The following is a 25,703-nucleotide window of genomic DNA, read 5'->3' on the forward strand; positions in this document are numbered from 1 at the left end:
TGCAGATGTTTAGTAGTCATCACTAAGTACAGGTGCAGATGTTTAGTCATCACTAAGTACAGGTGCAGATGTTTAGTAGTCATCACTAAGTACAGGTGCAGATGTTTAGTAGTCATCACTAAGTACAGGTGCAGATGTTTAGTCATCACTAAGTACAGGTGCAGATGTTTAGTCATCACTAAGTACAGGTGCAGATGTTTAGTAGTCATCATTAAGTACAGGTGCAGATGTTTAGTCATCACTAAGTACAGGTGCAGATGTTTAGTAGTCATCACTAAGTACAGGTGCAGATGTTTAGTAGTCATCACTAAGTACAGGTGCAGATGTTTAGTCATCACTAAGTACAGGTGCAGATGTTTAGTCATCACTAAGTACAGGTGCAGATGTTTAGTCATCATTAAGTACAGGTGCAGATGTTTAGTAGTCATCACTAAGTACAGGTGCAGATGTTTAGTCATCACTAAGTACAGGTGCAGATGTTTAGTCATCACTAAGTACAGGTGCAGATGTTTAGTAGTCATCACTAAGTACAGGTGCAGATGTTTAGTCATCACTAAGTACAGGTGCAGATGTTTAGTCATCACTAAGTACAGGTGCAGATGTTTAGTAGTCATCATTAAGTACAGGTGCAGATGTTTAGTCATCACTAAGTACAGGTGCAGATGTTTAGTAGTCATCATTAAGTACAGGTGCAGATGTTTAGTCATCACTAAGTACAGGTGCAGATGTTTAGTAGTCATCACTAAGTACAGGTGCAGATGTTTAGTCATCACTAAGTACAGGTGCAGATGTTTAGTCATCACTAAGTACAGGTGCAGATGTTTAGTAGTCATCACTAAGTACAGGTGCAGATGTTTAGTCATCACTAAGTACAGGTGCAGATGTTTAGTAGTCATCACTAAGTACAGGTGCAGATGTTTAGTAGTCATCACTAAGTACAGGTGCAGATGTTTAGTAGTCATCACTAAGTACAGGTGCAGATGTTTAGTCATCACTAAGTACAGGTGCAGATGTTTAGTAGTCATCACTAAGTACAGGTGCAGATGTTTAGTCATCACTAAGTACAGGTGCAGATGTTTAGTCATCACTAAGTACAGGTGCAGATGTTTAGTAGTCATCACTAAGTACAGGTGCAGATGTTTAGTCATCACTAAGTACAGGTGCAGATGTTTAGTCATCATTAAGTACAGGTGCAGATGTTTAGTAGTCATCACTAAGTACAGGTGCAGATGTTTAGTAGTCATCACTAAGTACAGGTGCAGATGTTTAGTCATCACTAAGTACAGGTGCAGATGTTTAGTAGTCATCACTAAGTACAGGTGCAGATGTTTAGTAGTCATCACTAAGTACAGGTGCAGATGTTTAGTCATCACTAAGTACAGGTGCAGATGTTTAGTAGTCATCATTAAGTACAGGTGCAGATGTTTAGTAGTCATCACTAAGTACAGGTGCAGATGTTTAGTCATCACTAAGTACAGGTGCAGATGTTTAGTAGTCATCACTAAGTACAGGTGCAGATGTTTAGTCATCACTAAGTACAGGTGCAGATGTTTAGTCATCATTAAGTACAGGTGCAGATGTTTAGTAGTCATCACTAAGTACAGGTGCAGATGTTTAGTAGTCATCACTAAGTACAGGTGCAGATGTTTAGTCATCACTAAGATGTTTAGTCATCATCAAGTACAGGTGCAGATGTTTAGTCATCACTAAGTACAGGTGCAGATGTTTAGTAGTCATCACTAAGTACAGGTGCAGATGTTTAGTAGTCATCACTAAGTACAGGTGCAGATGTTTAGTCATCACTAAGTACAGGTGCAGATGTTTAGTAGTCATCATTAAGTACAGGTGCAGATGTTTAGTAGTCATCACTAAGTACAGGTGCAGATGTTTAGTCATCACTAAGTACAGGTGCAGATGTTTAGTAGTCATCACTAAGTACAGGTGCAGATGTTTAGTCATCACTAAGTACAGGTGCAGATGTTGAGTCATCAGTCAAGTTTATTGGATGTCATAGAAAGGTAAAAGTGCTGAGTCATGACATTTGGTCACAGTTTCATTTCCACAAGAAAAAGAGGTCAAACATGGCGAGGGGCGGGGCCTAATGAGGGGGTGTGTCCATCAGAGGGGGAGGCGGGGGTGCCTCCACCTCCTGGAGCGCACTCTGAAGAAGAAGAAGAGGATGATGAGGAGCAGACACGAGGACACGTAGAGGACCACACACAGACTCATGTCCACGCCGTTGAAGCCCGCCGCCAACGTCCACACCCCGCCCCCCGGCGTGAGAAGCGCCTCCGTTTGGGGGCGGGGCGATGGACGGCCGCTCTGAGCCGCGTGGGGCGTGGGCGGGATGGCGGCGTGTGCGGAGGACAGGTTGTCGGCGGCGTAGTGACGTCGCAGGAAGCTGAGCACGTTGGCCAGGTCCCAGACGTGGACGCCATTGTTCTCCTCGTGACAGGACGGGCAGAGGGAGGGGCTAGGCCACGCCCCTTTGGGGAACAGAGGGTCTTCACTTAGAGAACCTGCAGGACAACAACATGACGCCCACAATGAGACCGAGTGTGTGTGTGTGTGTGTGTGTACCAGTGTGTGTGTACCAGTGAGTGTGTGTGTGCGTGTATGTGTGTGTGCACCAGTGTGTGTGTGTGTGTGTGTGTGTACCAGTGAGTGTGTGTGTGCGTGTATGTGTGTGTGCACCAGTGTGTGTGTGTGTGTGTGTACCAGTGAGTGTGTGTGTGTGCGTGTATGTGTGTGTGTGCGTACCAGTGTGTACCAGTGTGTGTGTGTGGGTGTGTGTGTACCAGTGTGTGTGTGTGTGTACCAGTGTGTGTGTTTGTGTGTGTGTGTACCAGTGAGTGTGTGTGTGTGTGTGTGTGTGTGTGTGTGTGTATGTACCAGTGTGTGTGTGTGTGTGTGTGTGTACCAGTGTGTGTGTGTGTGTGTGTGTGTACCAGTGTGTGTGCGTGTGTACCAGTGTGTGTGTGTACCAGTGAGTGTGTGTGTATGTGTACCAGTGAGTGTGTGTGTGTGCGTGTGTGTGTGTGTACCAGTGTGTGTGTGTGTGTGTGTGTGTGTGTACCAGTGAGTGTGTGTGTGTGTGTGTACCAGTGAGTGTGTGTGCGTGTATGTGTGTGTGTGTGTACCAGTGTGTGTGTGTGTGTGTGTGTGTGTGTGTGTACCAGTGTGTGTGTGTGTGTACCAGTGAGTGTGTGTGTGTATGTACCAGTGTGTGTGTGTGTGTGTGTACCAGTGTGTGTGTGTGTGTGTACCAGTGAGTGTGTGTGTGTATGTACCAGTGTGTGTGTGTGTGTGTGTGTACCAGTGTGTGTGTGTGTGTGTGTACCAGTGTGTGTGCACCAGTGAGTGTGTGTGTGTGCATGTATGTGTGTGTGTGTGTGTACCAGTGTGTGTGTGTGTGTGTGTGTGTGTGTACCAGTGAGTGTGTGTGTGTACCAGTGAGTGTGTGTGTGTATGTACCAGTGTGTGTGTGTGTGTGTGTGTACCAGTGTGTGTGTGTGTGTGTGTGTACCAGTGTGTGTGTGTGTGTGTGTGTACCAGTGTGTGTGCACCAGTGAGTGTGTGTTTATGTACCAGTGTGTATGTGTGTGTGTGTACCAGTGTGTGTGTGTGTACCAGTGAGTGTGTGTGTGCGTGTATGTGTATGTGTACCAGTGTGTGTGTACCAGTGAGTGTGTGCGTGTATGTGTGTGTGTACCAGTGTGTGTGTGTGTGTGTGTGTGTACCAGTGTGTGTACCAGTGTGTGCGTGTGTACACCAGTGTGTGTGTGTGTGTGTATATACCAGTGAGTGTGTGTGTGTATGTACCAGTGTGTGTGTGTGTGTGTACCAGTGAGTGTGTGTGTGTGTGTATGTACCAGTGTGTGTGTGTGTACTAGTGTGTGTGTGTGTGTGTGTGTACCAGTGTGTGTGTGTGTGTGTGTGTGTGTGTGTGTGTGTGTGTGTGTGTGTGTACCAGTGTGTGTGTGTACCAGTGAGTGTGTGTGTGTGTGTATGTACCAGTGTGTGTGTGTGTGTGTATGTACCAGTGTGTGTGTGTACCAGTGAGTGTGTGTGTGTAAAGATGGCGCCAGTATGTGCTTTGGCCTGCCGACTCTCGCTGTCAGCTCTGTTCGTTTTTGTGTTTTTTGCGTCTATTTTCGTCTCTGTCAGCTCACTGCTTGTGTATGACCGCCAAACACTGTTGGATCTTTGCCCCTCTCCCACTGATATGATCAACTTCGACGTTGGTTTTTCGTCGTCCCAGTCAGCTTTTTCACCTGGCCGGATTCCTGCCTTCCTTTCCCGCCCCCTGGCTCCTCTCCCCCGGCGGAAGCGTCTCCGGCGCCGCGGTAAACGTGGCGGCCAGCTGGTGAAAGTTAGGGCACTCCTGGCCCGGCTTCCCGTGGCTCCCCGAAGGAGGAATGGTGCGGTATCCGGTCTCCTCCTGCACCCACGCTCGCTCGATCCTATCGCCTCCTGGCTGGTTCCTATCGTTGGTTTGGAGGAAGAAGCTTGCCGCCGTCGCTCCTGCTGTCCCCGCCCCCGGAGGCGCGGGGTGGATCACCGCCACCTGCGGGCTGTGTGTTGGGCCCCACCCGGATTAATTGCGGCCTTGGACGTGCTGGCCCCCGCCAGGTTCGGTCTTGTGAACGCAAGATCTTTGACAAACAAAACTTTTATCCTGAAGGATTTCTTCACTTCCCGCGGACTGGACTTCCTCTGTGTGACGGAGACATGGCTGAGAGCCGGTGAGTCCGCCCCTCTTAATGAACTTCTGCCTCCGGAGTGTTCCTACTTTAATTCCCCACGGCCGTCCGGTCGAAAAGGAGGAGGATTAGCAGTCGTTTTTAAAAATGACTTTAAATGCCGTCAGATCCGCCTACAATCCTCCTTTTCAAGCTTGGAACTGTGCATGTTTGAACTGGGTCTTTCTGATGTCGTCCTGTGTGCCGTCATCTATCGACCACCCAAGTACCACAAAGACTTTATAACTGACTTTTCTGAATTTCTGGCTGAAATCCTGCCCAAATATGATCGTGTCCTTATTGTGGGTGATTTTAATATTCACACCTGCTGTCCAGACGAGCCGCTTTCCAGGAGCTTCCTGAATATAATCGACTCATTTAACTTTGTACAGTCTGTGTGTGGTTCTACACATGAACGCGGGCATACACTCCATTTAGTGCTCTCGTATGGTTTGTGTGTTTTTAATTTGGACATTTGCGACGCTGTGTTCTCTGATCACATGCCGATCCTGTTTGATATTCCCACGCAGTGTCCAGTTAAATTGTGCGCACCGCCCCAACGCTCTCGCATGTTTAATTCTTCGTCTCCTGCTCGGTTCTCCTCTATTTTTTCGACTCTTTGTGATGATAATTCTGCAGCATCTGTGTGTCTGAATACTGAAGAGTTGGTTTCTGGGTTCAACTCTATCTGTTTACAAACACTGGACACGATCGCGCCTTTCAAATGCCGCCGCGCTAAAACCACGCCTCAGCCCTGGTTGAATGACGTCACTCGGGCTGCCAGGCGCGTATGTAGAAGAGCAGAGAGAAAATGGAAAAAAGACAGGCTGCATGTGTCCTTTGCCATTTTTAAAGAAAGCCTGTTTTCCTTTCAGATGACTGTAAAAGCAGAAATGAATATATATCTATCTCAGATTATATCTTCTAACTGTAACAACCCCAGAGTTCTGTTTAAAACTATTAACACTGTCATTGATGCTCCCAAATCTGCTGGTTTTGATGCTTCTTTTGAATTCTGTGAAAATTGTCTCCATTTTTTCACTGACAAAATTGTGTCAACTAGAGCCAGTCTATCTCAGCCTTCATATGACCCTTCTGTTCCCCTGCATTTCTCTTCTGTTTTCCATCAGTTTGAGCCGGTGTCCTTTTCTTTTTGAAGTGACACAGTTAGTCATATGAAGCCCTCTGGTTCTCCTGCAGATGCCCTCCCACCTCGCCTGTTTAAGGAGGTACTTGCTACTATTGGACCAAGTGTCCTTAACATTATCAATAGTAGCCTCTCTTCTGGAATAGTTCCAGTAGAGTTTAAACATGCAGTGGTACCACCTCTACTTAAAAAACCCAGCCTCGACCCCTCTCTCCTCTCTAACTTCAGACCTATCTCTAATCTTCCATACATTTCCAAAATATTAGAGAAGGTTGTCTACAGTCAGTTGTTGCCCTTCTTAGAGGATAATGGTATCACTGAGCTGTTCCAGTCCGGTTTTAAAGCCCTCCACAGCACAGAGTCAGCGCTTCTAAAAGTTTTTAACGATATCCTCCTGTCCACTGATTCTGGTAAATATGTTGTCCTGGTGCTTTTAGATCTGTCTGCTGCGTTCCACGCCACCTTAATCACTCGTCTTGAGAACTGTGTGGGCATTAAGGGCGCCGCCCTCAACTGGTTCCGGTCGTACCTAACCGACAGGAGTTTTTGTGTAAAAGTAGACAGTTTTATGTCGTCCACAGCTCCTTTACCACATGGGGTCCCCCAGGGCTCAATCCTTGCCCCAATTTTATTTGCACTTTACCTTCTCCCCCTTGGTTCTATTTTTAGGAAGTACAGTATTGCATTTCATTTTTATGCCGATAATTGCCAGATTTATTTTCCCATGGCACAAAATAACACGGTTCAACGTCTTATTGACTGCCTGCACGACATCAAAGTCTGGCTTTCAGCTAACTTCCTGAGCCTAAATGAAGATAAAACAGAAGTTATGTTGTTCGGTCCAAGTCGCTCTCCCTCCCCCAACGTTGACCTCGGCACTCTGACCCCGTATCTCAGCGACTCTGTCACAAACCTGGGGGTAAAGTTTGACTCAGATTTTAAATTCGAAAAACAAATCAGCAGCGTCGTTCAAAAAAGCTTTTATCAATTACGCCAAATAGCGAAAGTGAAACCGCTTCTATCAAGACATGATCTTGAGAAATTAATCCACGCTTTTATCTCGACTCGTCTTGACTACTGCAATGCCCTGTATGTTGGCATTAGCCAGGCCTCCCTCGCCCGCCTGCAGCTCGTGCAGAACTCTGCTGCTCGTCTGCTAACACAGACCCGCAGACGTGAGCACATCACCCCTATTTTAGCGTCCCTTCACTGGCTCCCTGTGCGTTACCGAATACATTTTAAACTCCTTTTATTTGTTTTTAAATGTCTAAACAACCTCGCGCCAACCTATCTCTCCGACCTCCTTCAGCCTTACTGCCCCACCCGATCCTTAAGATCAGCCGATCAGCTGCTGTTGACGGTCCCTGACACAAGGCTGAAGCTTAGAGGTGACAGAGCTTTTGCCGTTGCTGCTCCCAAGCTCTGGAACGACCTACCCCTGAGTGTTAGACAAGCCTCCTCTCTTCCTGTTTTTAAATCTCTCTTAAAAACATACTTTTATTCCATGGCTTTTAACACTGAGTGATATCCATCCTGCAATGGCGCCCCATAATACACCTGCTGTGATCCTGTTTTTATGTTTTTATGTTTTTATTAATTCTATTTTAATTATTTATTTTTTATCGTGTTCTGTTTGTATTGTGTTGTGTTTGCTCGGTACTCGTTTTATCTTTTAACCTGTTCATTGTACAGCACTTTGGCTACCCCTGTGGTAAATTTTAAATGTGCTCTATAAATAAAGTTGATTTGATTTGATTTGATGTACCAGTGTGTGTGTGTGAGAGTGTACCAGTGTGTGTGTGTGTGTGTGTGTGTGTGTGTGTGTGTGTGTGTGTGTGTGTGTGTGTGTGTGTGTGTGTGTACCAGTGTGTGTGTGTGTTACCTGCTAGTCTGGAGTTGACCATGTTGTGTTGTCTCCACAACCACAGGACTTGCTCTTGAGGAGAGTGGACGGAGGTCAAAGTTGAGCAGGACTTCTCAAAGTGTCGGCCACAGTCTTCACACCCGAAGAAGTTCTTCATGTAACCTCGCATGACCTTCAACACTGGAGCGCCTTCAGCATCCAGGCCTACACACACGTGTGTTAATAAAGTGTGTGTGTGTGTGTGTGTGTGTGTGTGTGTGTGTGTGTGAGTACCAGTGTTAGCCAGTGCACGAGGTGTGGCATCAAGTTGGAGCGTCAGGACGTGGAAAAGAGTCCACAAAGCACACGGGTAACCACGCAGACCATCTCTGCTGCCTTGGCAACCAACCCAGTTAAGCCCCGCCCCCAAGAACACACCAGGGATCTGGAACACAAAAGTCAGGTGCAGCATTTACGCGCACAAATTCGGAACGTTTACAAACACTGCAAGAACAATTACACACACAGGAAAAGCGTTTACAAACACATTAGGAATGTTTACAAACACTAGGAATGTTTACAAACACATTAGGAATGTTTACAAACACTAGGAATGTTTACAAACACATTAGGAATGTTTACAAACACATTAGGAATGTGTACACACACATTAGGAATGTTTACAAACACATCAGGAATGTGTACACACACACGGTAGGAACGTTTACAACCACACTAAGAACATTTACAAACATAAAATATTTGCAAAAACAGTAGGAACATTTATAAACACATTAGGAATGTGGGTTAGGGTTAGGGTTAGGGTTAGGGTTACACATGGTTAGGGTTAGGGGTTAGGGTTAGGGTTACACATGGTAGGAACGGTTACAAACACATCAGGAATATTTAGGAGTGTTTACAAACCCATTAGGAATGTTTACAAACACAGAACATTTACAAACACAGTAAAAACATTTACAAAAATGGTAGCAACGTTTACAAAAATGGTAGGCATGTTTACAAACAGCAAACATGTATATACACACACATTATGAACATTTACAAACACTTTACGAATGTTTGCAAACACAGTAAAAACATATGTACACACAGTAACGATAGGAACGTTTACAAACACAGTAAGAGCATTTAGACACAGTAAAACATCTATCAACACATTTAGGACATTAGAAACACAGTGAGAACATTTTGGAGCACAATGAGAATATTTCTAGACACTTTAAGAACATTTATAAACACTTTGAGAACATTTATAAACACATTCACAACATTTACACAGTGAGAACATTTATAAACACTTTGAGAACTTTTATAAACACTTTGAAAACATTTATAAACACTTTGAGAACATTTACAAACACTTTGAACACATATATAAACACTTTGAAAACATTTGTAAACACTTTGAGAACATTTACAAACACTTTGAACACATTTATAAACACTTTGAAAACATTTGTAAACACTTTGAGAACATTTACAAACACTTTGAGAACATTTATAAACACTTTGAGAACATTTACAAACACTTTGAGAACATTTATAAACACAATGACAATATCTACACAGTGGGAACATTTATAAACACTTTCAGCACATTTATAAACACTTTGAAAACATTTATAAACACTTTGAGAACATTTAGAAACACTTTGAACACATTTATAAACACTTTGAAAACATTTATAAACACTTTCAGCACATTTAAAAACACTTTGAGAACATTTACAAACACTTTGAACACATATAAACACTTTGAAAACATTTATAAACACTTTCAGCACATTTAAAAACACTTTGAGAACATTTATAAACACAATGACAATACAGGTAAAAGCCAGTAAATTAGAATATTTTGAAAAACTTGATTTATTTCAGTAATTGCATTCAAAAGGTGTAACTTGTACATTATATTTATTCATTGCACACAGACTGATGCATTCAAATGTTTATTTCATTTAATTTTGATGATTTGAAGTGGCAACAAATGAAAATCCAAAATTCCGTGTGTCACAAAATTAGAATATTACTTAAGGCTAATACAAAAAAGGGATTTTTAGAAATGTTGGCCAACTGAAAAGTATGAAAATGAAAAATATGAGCATGTACAATACTCAATACTTGGTTGGAGCTCCTTTTGCCTCAATTACTGCGTTAATGCGGCGTGGCATGGAGTCGATGAGTTTCTGGCACTGCTCAGGTGTTATGAGAGCCCAGGTTGCTCTGATAGTGGCCTTCAACTCTTCTGCGTTTTTGGGTCTGGCATTCTGCATCTTCCTTTTCACAGATTTTCTATGAGGCTAAGGTCAGGGGAGTTGGCGGGCCAATTTAGAACAGAAATACCATAGTCCGTAAACCAGGCACGGGTAGATTTTGCGCTGTGTGCAGGCGCCAAGTCCTGTTGGAACTTGAAATCTCCATCTCCATAGAGCAGGTCAGCAGCAGGAAGCATGAAGTGCTCTAAAACTTGCTGGTAGACGGCTGCGTTGACCCTGGATCTCAGGAAACAGAGTGGACCGACACCAGCAGATGACATGGCACCCCAAACCATCACTGATGGTGGAAACTTTACACTAGACTTCAGGCAACGTGGATCCTGTGCCTCTCCTGTCTTCCTCCAGACTCTGGGACCTCGATTTCCAAAGGAAATGCAAAATTTGCTTTCGTCAGAAAACATGACTTTGGACCACTCAGCAGCAGTCCAGCTCTTTTTTTCCTTAGCCCAGGTGAGACGCTTTTCGCGCTGTTTCTTGGTCAACAGTGGCTTGACACGAGGTATGCGGCAGTTGAAACCCATGTCTTTCAAGCGTCTCTTGGTGGTGGATCTTGAAGCACTGACTCCAGCAGCTGTCCACTCCTTCTGAATCTCCCCCACATTTTTGAATGTTTTTTTTTCTCACAATCTTGACCAGGGCGCGGTGATCCCTATCGCTTGTACACTTTTTCTGACCACAGTTTTTCCTTCCCTTTGCCTCTCCATTAATGTGTTTGGACACAGAGCTCTGAGAACAGCCAGCCTCTTCAGCAATAACCTTTTGTGTCTTTCCCTCCTTGTGCAATGTGTCGATGGTTGCCTTTTGGACAGCTGTCAAATCTGAAGTCTTCCCCATGTTTGTGTAGGCTTCAGAACTGGACTGAGAGACCATTTAAAGCCCTTTGCAGGTGTTTTGAGTTAATCAGCTGATTAGTTTGTGGCACCAGGTGTCTTCAAAATTATATTCTAATTTTGTGATACACGGAATTTTGGATTTTCATTTGTTGCCACTTCAAATCATCAAAATTAAATGAAATAAACATTTGAATGCATCAGTCTGTGTGCAATGAATAAATATAATGTACAAGTTACACCTTTTGAATGCAATTACTGAAATAAATCAAGTTTTTCAAAATATTCTAATTTACTGGCTTTTACCTGTATATACACCGTGGGAACATTTATAAACACTTTGAGAACATTTATAAACACTTTGAGAACATTCATAAACACAATGACAATATCTACACCGTGGGAACATTTATAAACACATTAAAAATACAGTAAAAACATTTCAGAACACTTTAAGCACATTTCAGAACACTTTAAGCACATTTAAAAACACATTGAGAACATTTACAAACACTTAGAGAAGGTGTCTAACCTTCATCTTGTTGTCCACCAGGTCCAGGACAGCTTGGTAGGGGATTTGTTGCAATGGCAGACTGTGCAGCCAATCAGAGAGGGTCTCCATGAGCTTCACCCCTGGACCCCCACCTGGATACAACTACACACACACACACACACACACACACACACACACACACACACACACACACACACACACACACACACACACACACACACACACACACAACACACACGAGTCCTAGCAGCATGATGCTGTGAAGATGTTAGCTGCTAATAATAACTGAGTTGGCCGTTACCTTGGCGACCAAGGTGACAAAGTCCTTAAAGACCCTCAGCTCCTCCCCCTCCAGTGTGGGATGACTGGCCAGTTCCACTCTCAGCAGGTAATGCAGGGCTGACTCCAGATCAGCTGTGTACACCTTGGAGCTTTTTAACACACACACACACACACACACACACACAGTTAGTATTCAGGAAGCACAAAGATGTCTGGTGTCCAGGTGAGTGGTGCACCTGTCAAAGTGTCTCCAGGTCTTGGAGGAGTGTGGGGACGAGGCTCCCTCCCTGCTGGGCGAGCGTGCACTATTCCACCTGCGATGGACGCCTGGCAACGTCCTCAACAAAGACGTGAAGAAGAACCTCTGTCTCTTTTCACTGAGAAAACAACATCACGTTCCAAAAAGGCCACACTGTGTGTGTGTGTGTGTGTGTACTGACGCGTGCAGGTGTGCGTGTGTTCCGTTGGGGTGCAGCAGGTAGACGGCGGGCAAGGCGGAGGTGTTGAGAGCGTCCAGCAGGGGGCGATCGGAGCTCAGTGCTCTCCTCACGTGCACGCCTGAGTACTGCAGCAGGTCCAGGGTCACCTGACCAGCAATCAACACCAAATATGACCACGCCCACTAGCACCTGTGATGGTTCGGCGGGTGTCCTACCTCTCGGCCAACGTATGACTCCGCCTCCTCCACGATGACGGCGGAGTAGTCACTTGACCTTTGACCCAGCAGAGGAAAGATCTGCGCAGAGCTACACACACACACACGCACACACGGTAAATTCATGTAACCATGGCAACAGGCTGCTGTTATATACATCAGAACCGGCCAAACAAACATTTTTATGTAGTAAAACAGGAATAAATATATTTACTATTTCAATATTTTTATGTAGTAAAACAGGAATAAATACATTTATCATTTTTATATTTTTATGCAGTAAAACAGGAATAAATATATTTACTATTTCAATATTTTTATGTAGTAAAACAGGAATAAATACATTTATCATTTTTATATTTGTATGCAGTAAAACAGGAATAAATATATTTACTATTTTAATATTTTTATGTAGTAAAACAGGAATAAATACATTTATCATGTTTATATTTTTATGCAGTAAAACAAGAATAAATATATTTACTATTTTAATATTTTTATGCAGTAAAACAGTAATAAATATATTTACTATTTCAATATTTTATGAAGTAAAACAGGAATAAATATATTTACTATTTTAATATTTGTATGCAATAAAACATGAATAAATATATTTACTGTTTCAATATTTTATGTAGTAAAACAGGAATAAATATATTTACTATTTCAATATTTTTAGTAAAACAGGAATAAATATATTTACTATTTCAGTATTTTATGTAGTAAAAAAGGAACAAATATATTTACTATTTCAATATTTTTATGTAGTAAAACAGAAATAAATAAATGTATCATTTTTATATTTTTATTCAGTAAAACAGGAATAAATATATTTACTATTTTAATATTTGTATGAAGTAAAACAGGAATAAATATATTTACTATTTCAATATTTTTATGTAGTAAAACAGGAATAAATACATTTATCATTTTTATGCAGTAAAACAGGAATAAATATATTTACTATTTCAATATTTTATGAAGTAAAACAGGAATAAATAAATGTATCATTTTTATATTTTTATTCAGTAAAACAGGAATAAATAAATGTATCATTTTTATATTTTTATTCAGTAAAACAGGAATAAATATATTAACTATTTTAATATTTGTATGAAGTAAAACAGGAATAAATGTATTTACTATTTCAATATTTTTATGTAGTAAAACAGGAATAAATACATTTATCATGTTTATATTTTTATGCAGTAAAACAGGAATAAATATATTTACTATTTCAATATTTTATGAAGTAAAACAGGAATAAATATATTTACTATTTTAATATTTGTATGCAATAAAACAGGAATAAATATATTTACTGTTTCAATATTTTATGTAGTAAAACAGGAATAAATATATTTACTATTTCAATATTTTTAGTAAAACAGGAATAAATATATTTACTATTTCAGTATTTTATGTAGTAAAAAAGGAACAAATATATTTACTATTTCAATATTTTTATGTAGTAAAACAGAAATAAATAAATGTATCATTTTTATATTTTTATTCAGTAAAACAGGAATAAATATATTTACTATTTTAATATTTGTATGAAGTAAAACAGGAATAAATATATTTACTATTTCAATATTTTTATGTAGTAAAACAGGAATAAATACATTTATCATGTTTATATTTTTATGCAGTAAAACAGGAATAAATATATTTACTATTTTAATATTTTTATGCAGTAAAACAGTAATAAATATATTTACTATTTTAATATTTGTATGCAATAAAACAGGAATAAATATATTTACTGTTTCAATATTTTATGTAGTAAAACAGGAATAAATATATTTACTATTTCAATATTTTTAGTAAAACAGTAATAAATATATTTACTATTTCAGTATTTTATGTAGTAAAAAAGGAACAAATATATTTACTATTTCAATATTTTTATGTAGTAAAACAGAAATAAATAAATGTATCATTTTTATATTTTTATTCAGTAAAACAGGAATAAATATATTTACTATTTTAATATTTGTATGACGTAAAACAGGAATAAATATATTTACTATTTCAATATTTTTATGTAGTAAAACAGGAATAAATACATTTATCATTTTTATATTTTTATGCAGTAAAACAGGAATAAATATATTTACTATTTCAATATTTTATGAAGTAAAACAGGAATAAATATATTTACTATTTTAATATTTGTATGCAATAAAACAGGAATAAATATATTTACTGTTTCAATATTTTATGTAGTAAAACAGGAATAAATATATTTACTATTTCAATATTTTTAGTAAAACAGGAATAAATATATTTACTATTTCAATATTTTAGGTAGTAAAAAAGGAACAAATATATTTACTATTTCAATATTTTTATGTAGTAAAATCAATCAATCAATCAATGTTTATTTATATAGCCCTAAATCACAAACAGAAATAAATAAATGAAACATTTTTATATTTTTATTCAGTAAAACAGGAATAAATATATTTACTATTTTAATATTTGTATGAAGCAAAACAGGAATAAATATATTTACTATTTCAATATTTTTATGTAGTAAAACAGGAATAAATACATTTATCATTTTTATATTTTTATGCAGTAAAACAGGAATAAATATATTTACTATTTCAATATTTTATGAAGTAAAACAGGAATAAATATATTTACTATTTTAATATTTGTATGCAATAAAACAGGAATAAATATATTTACTGTTTCAATATTTTATGTAGTAAAACAGGAATAAATATATTTACTATTTCAATATTTTTAGTAAAACAGGAATAAATATATTTACTATTTCAATATTTTAGGTAGTAAAAAAGGAACAAATATATTTACTATTTCAATATTTTTATGTAGTAAAACAGAAATAAATAAATGTATCATTTTTATATTTTTATTCAGTAAAACAGGAATAAATATATTTACTATTTTAATATTTGTATGAAGTAAAACAGGAATAAATATATTTACTATTTCAATATTTTATGTAGTAAAACAGGAATAATATATTTACTATTTCAACATCATATGTAGTAAAACAGGAACAAATATATTTACTATTTCAATATTTTTATGTAGTAAAACAGGAATAAATATATTTACTATTTCAATATTTTTATGTAGTGAAACAGGAATACATATATTTACTATTTCACTATTTTTATGTAGTAAAACAGGAATAAATATATGTACTATTTCAAAAATGTTATGTAGTAAAACAGGAATAAAAAGATTTACTATTTCAATATTTGTATGTAATAAAACAGGAATAAATACATTTACTACATCAATATTTGTTATGTAGTAAAACAGAAATAAATAGATTTACTATTTCAATATTTGTATGTAACAAAACAGGAATAAATATACTTACTACATCAATATTTGTTATGTTGTAAAACAGGAATAAATAGATTTACTATTTCAACATTTTTATGTAATAAAACAGGAATAAATATATTTACTATTTTAATATTGTTATGCAGTAAAACAGGAATAAATATATTTAATATTTTAATATTTTTATGCAGTGAAGCAGGAATAAATATATTTACTATTTCAATATTTTATTTAGTAAAACAGGAATAAATATATTTACTATTTCAATATTTTTAAGTAGTAAAACAGGAATAAATATATTTACTATTTCAATATTTTTATGTAGTAAAACAGGAATAAATATATTTACTATTTCAAAGTTTATGTAGTAAATTAAATATATTTATTATTTCAATATTGTATGTAGTAAAACTGCAATAAATATATTTACTATTTTAATATTTTTTATGTAGTAATAAGGGAATAAATATATTTACTATTTCAATATTTGTTATGTAGTAAAACTGGAATAAATATATGTACTCTTTCAATATTTGTATATGCAGTAAAATAAATAAATATATTTACTATTTCAATATTTGTTTTTTGTAGTCAAATAAATATATTTACTATTTTCAATATTTGTTACATAGTAAAAGTAATTAATATATTTACTAAAGTAGTTAAAATATTTTAATGTAGTAAAAGCAATAAATATTATTACTAAAGTAGTTTAATATTTTTAATGTAATAAATATATTTACTATTCCAACATTTTTCATATAAGAGGATTTTTAAAGCAGCAATACGTAACAGTGTGTGTGTGTGTGGAAGTCAAAAGTTTTGGGACACGATGATGTCACTGTGACAGACTCATGTCAACACTGGACCAGCAGGCGTGTTCTGTGGGGACGGTCCTCGGCCTTGCCAGGGAAATATGTCCCCGATGATGCTGGTCCTGATGTGGTTCTGGGTCTGGTAGCAGAACACTAAAGCAGCTCTATGTGTCCAACTCTGGTCATGGACAGAACTTTGAGACTGACTGGGTGTCCACTTTGGGGGACTTGGTCTATGCCATATGGACATGGCCCTGGTTCTGACACAAGTCCAAGACTCTTAAGGTCCCACACACACACACACACACACACACACACTCACACACACAGTAGTGTTGTTTGGTACCTCCAGGGTTCTAAAGGTGGACAGTGATCAGGTAAATGTTCTCTGGTGTGGTTCTGCAAGATGTCCACCATCAGCCGTCTCATGGACTGCACCTGTCTGTCTGCACCTGTCCACACACGCCAGGGAGACAGGTAAGAACTGTATGGAGGCTCGGATGGGACACAATTCAATCAATTGTCATGAATTTAATAGAATTGGTTCTGTTATTAAATGTCTCATTCATTTATATTGTGTCAAAGTCCAATTATTTATTTTTTTATAAATGATTTAATCAAAAATATTTAATAACATTTTAATTTAAAAAAAAATATATTATTTATTATTTTATAGTTATGATTATTTAGTTTAGGCATGTTGAACAAGTTCTTTGAAGGAACACGTGGAGTAAGAATACGTCACTTACACAACCCTGGGTCTTTGTTCTGGGATTTGGTGAAAATACCATAGGGCCTCAGGATCCGCGTAAAAGCAGGTCAGACAAATAAGAAGGCCATTAAGACGTTCAAAAACTAATAATAGAAGTATAAAATCCACCCCGAGGTGGACGGGGAGCCAATGCGGCGACTTTAAAACTGGTGTAATGTGCTCCCGCTCTCTGGTCCTCGTCGGCTGACTTTTGTAGTCATGGTAGACTTCTGATGGCCCGAGAGCATTACAATAGTCTAAAGCTCTAGTCCTCAACCATCGCTCCGGGGACCGGTACTAGTCCGTGACGGATTTGCTACCGGGCCGCACAGAAACATTAATTCTGTGAATGCTCCAAAACATTCACACATATGTTTTCTACACCAAAACTCATCTATTTATTCTTCTTCTTCTTCTTCTTCTTCCCCAGATTTTGGCGCGCTCTACTTTCCACATTTTTCATCTTCATAAGAGACAACAAAGACTACTTTGGGACAAATGATGATCCATTACAGTTTTTGAGCCTGAATATAAGGAGGGTGATCTACAAGTTTAAGAAGATCCAGCAAAACATAATAAATCACTTGGTGTACTAAGTCTGCTCTCACTCGGAAGCCGACTAATGTCTTCTCGTTTAGATGAAGAATTAATTATAATCCACGCAAAGGGTAAAAATGTGCCTATTTTCGAGTCTTTCTTGTCTGAGTTGGATGTCAAAGTTGACCAGCTTGTCAGATTATGTCCACAACCTTCTACTATCCAGGTGAGAGGCATGATTTAAAATGTACAATTAACTTTCACCAAGTCAGAGGCCATGCAGCAGCTCAGTATGTCAGCTAGTTAGGGCTTTGTGATCCTCGGTACTTATAATAAGAATATAACTAATACTTGGTTAATATTCAGGTCCTATAATAAGAATATAACTAATACTTGGTTAATAATCAGGTCCTATAATAACAATATAACTAATACTTGGTTAATATTCAGGTCCTACAATAACAATATAACTAATACTTGGTTAATATTCAGGTCCTATAATAACAATATAACTTGGTTAATATTCAGGTCCTATAATTGTCATGTCTGTATTATCATGTTTTGTTTTAAGTCATGTTTTGTTTAGTTTCTGTCTTTTTCACTCCCTTGTCTGGTCACCATAGCAACCATTAGTTTTCACCTGTCACGTCACGCACCTGTTTCACGTTTTGACTCACACACACCTGTCACCAATCATGTCACTGTTATTTAAGCATACCTTGTTCATCACTCGTCCTGCCTGCATTGTCATTATGTCACTCCGGTTCAGGTCTCGTTTTGACAAAAGTAAGTTTCCATGTCCATGTCCTAGTTTTTGTTTAAGATTAGCTTCACTTGCGTTTTAGGCACGCTTGCCTCTTTTTGTTGTTGTTGATTGTTGTTGTATTGTTTATGTTCGCGGTAGTGCATGATTTATGTTAAATAAATCCTAGCCTACCTTCACGCTGTTGTCCGTAGCCGTCTATCTTGCGTTGGAAGAACAACCCCGCAGCAAGCTGCGACCCCCATTTGACAGAATGCAGGCAGCATACGTTCTTCCGCAGACCGGCCACGAGGAGGTGATGGAGACGCACTGGCAAAAATGGAAGCCAGCCAGAAAGGCTTTTTCTCGCCAGCATAACGCGTTGTTCCCCCAAAATCTTCATCCGGACAACAAGATTCCACAACCAGCCCATTCTTCCTTCCCGCCACAGAAGACCCGTGCTGATGACGTCATCCCGCCCACTTGTGATGACGTCAGAAACCAAGATTTTTTTTTTGAGTCTATTTACACCCTCTGTCAGCCGCCCACTATGGACTTTGTTTCAAAGAAAAATCCTTTTGAGAAAATTGTCTCTAAATTTAGATTTTTTCAGACACAGTCTAAAGTGGGGGTAGGGAATAGACATTTTGGACAATTTAGTGGGGAGGAGTCCAACCCCCTATACCCACCCCTAAAGAAGATTCCAGACCGCGGGGAGCACGTCTGGTATCCGCTCCTTGAGGGGGGGGCTAGGGCTGGGAACTGTACAGGTGGGGTGACTCAGCTTCGCCATGCCAAGCCGCAACCCCCAGCTAGACCACCTCCACCTGCACCAGTAGCTCCACGACGCCAAGCTCCGGTACCAGCTCCACGACGCCAAGCTCCGGTACCAGCTCCACGACGCCAAGCTCCGGTACCAGCTCCACGACGCCAAGCTCCGGTACCAGCTCCACGATGCCAAGCTCCGGTACCAGCTCCACGACGCCAAGCTCCGGTACCAGCTCCACGACGCCAAGCTCCGGTACCAGCTCAACAAGTCCAAGACCAAGACCCTCCACGCCAAGCCCAAGACCAAGACCCTCCACGCCAAGACCCTCCACGCCAAGTGCCGCCAGTCGCAGCTCCACGACGCCAAGTGCCGCCAGTCGCAGCTCCACGACGCCAAGTGCCGCCAGTCGCAGCTCCACGACGCCAAGTGCCGCCAGTCGCAGCTCCACGACGCCAAGTGCCGCCAGTCGCAGCTCCACGACGCCAAGTGCCGCCAGTCGCAGCTCCACGACACCAAGTGCCGCCAGTCGCAGCTTCACGACGCCAAGTGCCGCCAGTCGCAGCTTCACGACGCCAAGACCCGCCATGCCAAGACCAAGACCCGCCATGCCAAGACCAAGACCCGCCATGCCAAGACCCTCCACGCCAAGTGCCGCCAGTCGCAGCTCCACGACGCCAAGTGCCGCCAGTCGCAGCTCCACGACGCCAAGTGCCGCCAGTCGCAGCTCCACGACGCCAAGTGCCGCCAGTCGCAGCTCCACGACGCCAAGTGCCGCCAGTCGCAGCTCCACGACGCCAAGTGCCGCCAGTCGCAGCTCCACGACACCAAGTGCCGCCAGTCGCAGCTTCACGACGCCAAGTGCCGCCAGTCGCAGCTTCACGACGCCAAGACCCGCCATGCCAAGACCAAGACCCGCCATGCCAAGACCAAGACCCGCCATGCCAAGACCAAGACCAAGACCCTCCACGCCAAGACCCTCCACGCCAAGTGCCGCCAGTCGCAGCTCCACGACGCCAAGTGCCGCCAGTCGCAGCTCCACGACGCCAAGTGCCGCCAGTCGCAGCTCCACGACGCCAAGTGCCGCCAGTCGCAGCTCCACGACGCCAAGTGCCGCCAGTCGCAGCTCCACGACACCAAGTGCCGCCAGTCGCAGCTTCACGACGCCAAGTGCCGCCAGTCGCAGCTTCACGACGCCAAGACCCGCCATGCCAAGACCAAGACCCGCCATGCCAAGACCAAGACCCGCCATGCCAAGACCAAGACCCGCCATGCCAAGACCAAGACCCGCCATGCCAAGACCAAGACCCGCCATGCCAAGACCAAGACCCGCCATGCCAAGACCAAGACCTGCCATGCCAAGACCAAGACATATACCAAGACCCACGCCGAGCTTCGCCGCCTGACGCGCCACGCCGAGCTTCGCCGCCTGACGCGCCACGCCGAACTTCGCCGCCTGACTCACCACGCCAAGCCACGCCTGCCACGATGACGACGCGCCTGCTTCCTCGTCGGCCACGGATATGGCCGCTACCTGGTCGCCCGCCCCGCCAAGTGCGCCCACCTCCCAGTCGGCCACGAATGTGGCCAATCCCTGGGCGCCCGCCTCGCCTGCTGCAGCGGCGTTCCACTCGCCGCCGCCACTTGACTTTGCCTCGGTGGATTCGGGGCCACTTGGGCTGGCGACCCACCGCCATGTCCCCCTCCCGCCCTCCCATGACTTTTGTTAAGTTTTTTTCTTGGACATCTGGTATCTGTCCTTAAGGGAGGGGCTCTGTCATGTCTGTATTATCATGTTTTGTTTTAAGTCATGTTTTGTTTAGTTTCTGTCTTTTTCACTCCCTTGTCTGGTCACCATAGCAACCATTAGTTTTCACCTGTCACGTCACGCACCTGTTTCACGTTTTGACTCACACACACCTGTCACCAATCATGTCACTGTTATTTAAGCATACCTTGTTCATCACTCGTCCTGCCTGCATTGTCATTATGTCACTCCGGTTCAGGTCTCGTTTTGACAAAAGTAAGTTTCCATGTCCATGTCCTAGTTTTTGTTTAAGATTAGCTTCACTTGCGTTTTAGGCACGCTTGCCTCTTTTTTTTGTTGTTGATTGTTGTTGTATTGTTTATGTTCGCGGTAGTGCATGATTTATGTTAAATAAATCCTAGCCTACCTTCACGCTGTTGTCCGTAGCCGTCTATCTTGCGTTGGAAGAACAACCCCGCAGCAAGCTGCGACCCCCATTTGACAATAATAACAATATAACTAATACTTGGTTAATATTCAGGTCCTATAATAACAATATAACTAATACTTGTTTAATATTCAGGTCCTATAATAACAATATAACTTGGTTAATATTCAGGTCCTATAATAACAATATAACTAATACTTGGTTAATATTCAGGTCCTATAATAACAATATAACTTGGTTAATATTCAGGTCCTATAATAACAATATAACTAATACTTGGTTAATATTCAGGTCCTATAATACAATATAACTTGGTTAATATTCAGGTCCTATAATAACAATATAACTAATACTTGGTTAATATTCAGGTCCTATAATAACAATATAACTTGGTTAATATTCAGGTCCTACAATAACAATATAACTAATACTTGGTTAATATTCAGGTCCTATAATAACAATATAACTTGGTTAATATTCAGGTCCTATAATAACAATATAACTAATACTTGTTTAATATTCAAGTCCTATAATAACAATATAACTAATACTTGGTTAATATTCAGGTCCTATAATAAGAATATAACTAATACTTGGTTAATATTCAGGTCCTATAATAACAATATAACTAATACTTGGTTAATATTCAGGTCCTATAATAACAATATAACTTGGTTAATATTCAGGTCCTATAATAACAATATAACTAATACTTGTTTAATATTCAAGTCCTATAATAACAATATAACTAATACTTGGTTAATATTCAGGTCCTATAATAAGAATATAACTAATACTTGGTTAATATTCAGGTCCTATAATAACAATATAACTAATACTTGGTTAATATTCAGGTCCTATAATAACAATATAACTAATACTTGGTTAATATTCAGGTCCTATAATAACAATATAACTAATACTTGGTTAATATTCAAGTCCTATAATAACAATATATAACTTTGTTAATATTCAGGTCCTATAATAACAACATAACTAATACTTGGTTAATATTCAAGTCCTATAATAACAATATAACTTGGTTAATATTCAGGTCCTATAATAACAATATAACTAATACTTGGTTAATATTCAGGTCCTATAATAAGAATATAACTAATACTTGGTTAATATTCAGGTCCTATAATAACAATATAACTAATACTTGGTTAATATTCAGGTCCTATAATAACAATATAACTTGGTTAATATTCAGGTCCTATAATAACAATATAACTAATACTTGGTTAATATTCAAGTCCTATAATAACAATATATAACTTGGTTAATATTCAGGTCCTATAATAACAATATAACTAATACTTGGTTAATATTCAGGTCCTATAATAACAATATAACTAATACTTGGTTAATATTCAGGTCCTATAATAACAATATAACTAATACTTGGTTAATATTCAAGACCTATAATAACAATATAACTTGGTTAATATTCAGGTCCTATAATAAGAATATAACTAATACTTGGTTAATATTCAGGTCCTATAATAACAATATAACTAATACTTGGTTAATATTCAGGTCCTATAATAACAATATAACTAATACTTGGTTAATATTCAGGTCCTATAATAACAATATAACTTGGTTAATATTCAGGTCCTATAATAACAATATAACTAATACTTGGTTAATATTCAGGTCCTATAATAACAATATAACTTGGTTAATATTCAGGTCCTACAATAACAATATAACTAATACTTGGTTAATATTCAGGTCCTATAATAACAATATAACTTGGTTAATATTCAGGTCCTATAATAACAATATAACTAATACTTGTTTAATATTCAAGTCCTATAATAACAATATAACTAATACTTGGTTAATATTCAGGTCCTATAATAAGAATATAACTAATACTTGGTTAATATTCAGGTCCTATAATAACAATATAACTAATACTTGGTTAATATTCAGGTCCTATAATAACAATATAACTTGGTTAATATTCAGGTCCTATAATAACAATATAACTAATACTTGTTTAATATTCAAGTCCTATAATAACAATATAACTAATACTTGGTTAATATTCAGGTCCTATAATAAGAATATAACTAATACTTGGTTAATATTCAGGTCCTATAATAACAATATAACTAATACTTGGTTAATATTCAGGTCCTATAATAACAATATAACTAATACTTGGTTAATATTCAGGTCCTATAATAACAATATAACTAATACTTGGTTAATATTCAAGTCCTATAATAACAATATATAACTTTGTTAATATTCAGGTCCTATAATAACAACATAACTAATACTTGGTTAATATTCAAGTCCTATAATAACAATATAACTTGGTTAATATTCAGGTCCTATAATAACAATATAACTAATACTTGGTTAATATTCAGGTCCTATAATAACAATATAACTAATACTTGGTTAATATTCAGGTCCTATAATAACAATATAACTTGGTTAATATTCAGGTCCTATAATAACAATATAACTAATACTTGGTTAATATTCAAGTCCTATAATAACAATATATAACTTGGTTAATATTCAGGTCCTATAATAACAATATAACTAATACTTGGTTAATATTCAGGTCCTATAATAACAATATAACTAATACTTGGTTAATATTCAGGTCCTATAATAACAATATAACTAATACTTGGTTAATATTCAAGACCTATAATAACAATATAACTTGGTTAATATTCAGGTCCTATAATAAGAATATAACTAATACTTGGTTAATATTCAGGTCCTATAATAAGAATATAACTAATACTTGGTTAATATTCAGGTCCTATAATAACAATATAACTAATACTTGGTTAATATTCAGGTCCTATAATAACAATATAACTAATACTTGGTTAATATTCAAGACCTATAATAACAATATAACTTGGTTAATATTCAGGTCCTATAATAAGAATATAACTAATACTTGGTTAATATTCAGGTCCTATAATAACAATATAACTAATACTTGGTTAATATTCAGGTCCTATAATAACAATATAACTAATACTTGGTTAATATTCAGGTCCTATAATAACAATATAAGTTGGTTAATATTCAGGTCCTATAATAACAATATAACTTGGTTAATATTCAGGTCCTATAATAAGAATATAACTAATACTTGGTTAATATTCAGGTCCTATAATAACAATATAACTAATACTTGGTTAATATTCAAGTCCTATAATAACAATATAACTTGGTTAATATTCAGGTCCTATAATAACAATATAACTAATACTTGGTTAATATTCAAGTCCTATAATAACAATATAACTTGGTTAATATTTAGGTCCTATAATAACAATATAACTAATACTTGGTTAATATTCAGGTCCTATAATAACAATATAACTAATACTTGGTTAATATTCAAGTCCTATAATAACAATATAACTAATACTTGGTTAATATTCAGGTCCTATAATAACAATATAACTAACAATTGGTTAATATTCAGGTCCTATAATAAGAATATAACTAATACTTGGGTAATATTCAGGTCCTATAATAACAATATAACTAATACTTGGTTAATATTCAGGTCCTATAATAACAATATAACTAATACTTGGTTAATATTCAGGTCCTATAATAACAATATAACTAATACTTGGTTAATATTCAGGTCCTATAATAACAATATAACTAATACTTGGTTAATATTCAGGTCCTATAATAACAATATAACTAATACTTGGTTAATATTCAGGTCCTATAATAACAATATAACTAATACTTGGTTAATATTCAGGTCATATAATAACAATATAACTAATACTTGGTTAATATTCAGGTCCTATAATAACAATATAACTAATACTTGGTTAATATTCAGGTCATAGATTGTAAAAGGAGTATTGTTGGCGCTTTTTGGATGTTTTTAGAGGCTTTTATGGCACAATAGATGACTCCTGTTAGCCGCATTGTTAGCCACCTTCTACTTGCTCTACATTACAAATTAGAATGCATGAAAAAAAAACAACATATATGTTCTTGTCTTCCCTATGGATTGTGACTCACTTTAAGTCAGGAGTGTCCAAAGTGTGGCCCCAGGACGTCACGAGCGTATTAATATCAATAAGGCATTTGGCCAGTCTACAGCCTCATTTAGAGTAGACAATAGTCCAATTTGTGCTACTTTGTTGCCATCATGAGAACAACATGAGCATATCTGCTCAATGACCATACATTTTACATTTGAAGTGAACACGGCACAGCATTTACTTGTATGAACCA

The 25,703-nt window shown here is 38.3% G+C and overlaps 1 protein-coding gene across 1 annotated transcript in view; it reads right to left on the reverse strand.

Moving 5' to 3' along the window:
* Window positions 1–1,980: 1,980 nt before the first annotated feature.
* qsox2 (quiescin Q6 sulfhydryl oxidase 2) overlaps window positions 1,981–25,703 on the reverse strand; it is a 28,911-nt gene continuing 5,188 nt past the window's right edge. The window contains exons 4-12 of the mRNA XM_061980013.2: window positions 16,802–16,907; window positions 12,311–12,401; window positions 12,096–12,241; window positions 11,892–12,032; window positions 11,675–11,804; window positions 11,392–11,514; window positions 8,027–8,177; window positions 7,772–7,957; window positions 1,981–2,519 (exon numbers count right to left, since the gene is read on the reverse strand). Of these exons, the coding sequence (XP_061835997.2) occupies window positions 2,119–2,519; window positions 7,772–7,957; window positions 8,027–8,177; window positions 11,392–11,514; window positions 11,675–11,804; window positions 11,892–12,032; window positions 12,096–12,241; window positions 12,311–12,401; window positions 16,802–16,907 (1,475 nt within the window). The 3' untranslated portion in view covers window positions 1,981–2,118. The remainder of the gene's footprint in view (window positions 2,520–7,771; window positions 7,958–8,026; window positions 8,178–11,391; window positions 11,515–11,674; window positions 11,805–11,891; window positions 12,033–12,095; window positions 12,242–12,310; window positions 12,402–16,801; window positions 16,908–25,703) is intronic.

Source organism: Nerophis lumbriciformis, linkage group LG20 (genome assembly GCF_033978685.3).
Source record: "Nerophis lumbriciformis linkage group LG20, RoL_Nlum_v2.1, whole genome shotgun sequence".
Taxonomy (NCBI): Eukaryota; Metazoa; Chordata; class Actinopteri; order Syngnathiformes; family Syngnathidae; genus Nerophis; species Nerophis lumbriciformis.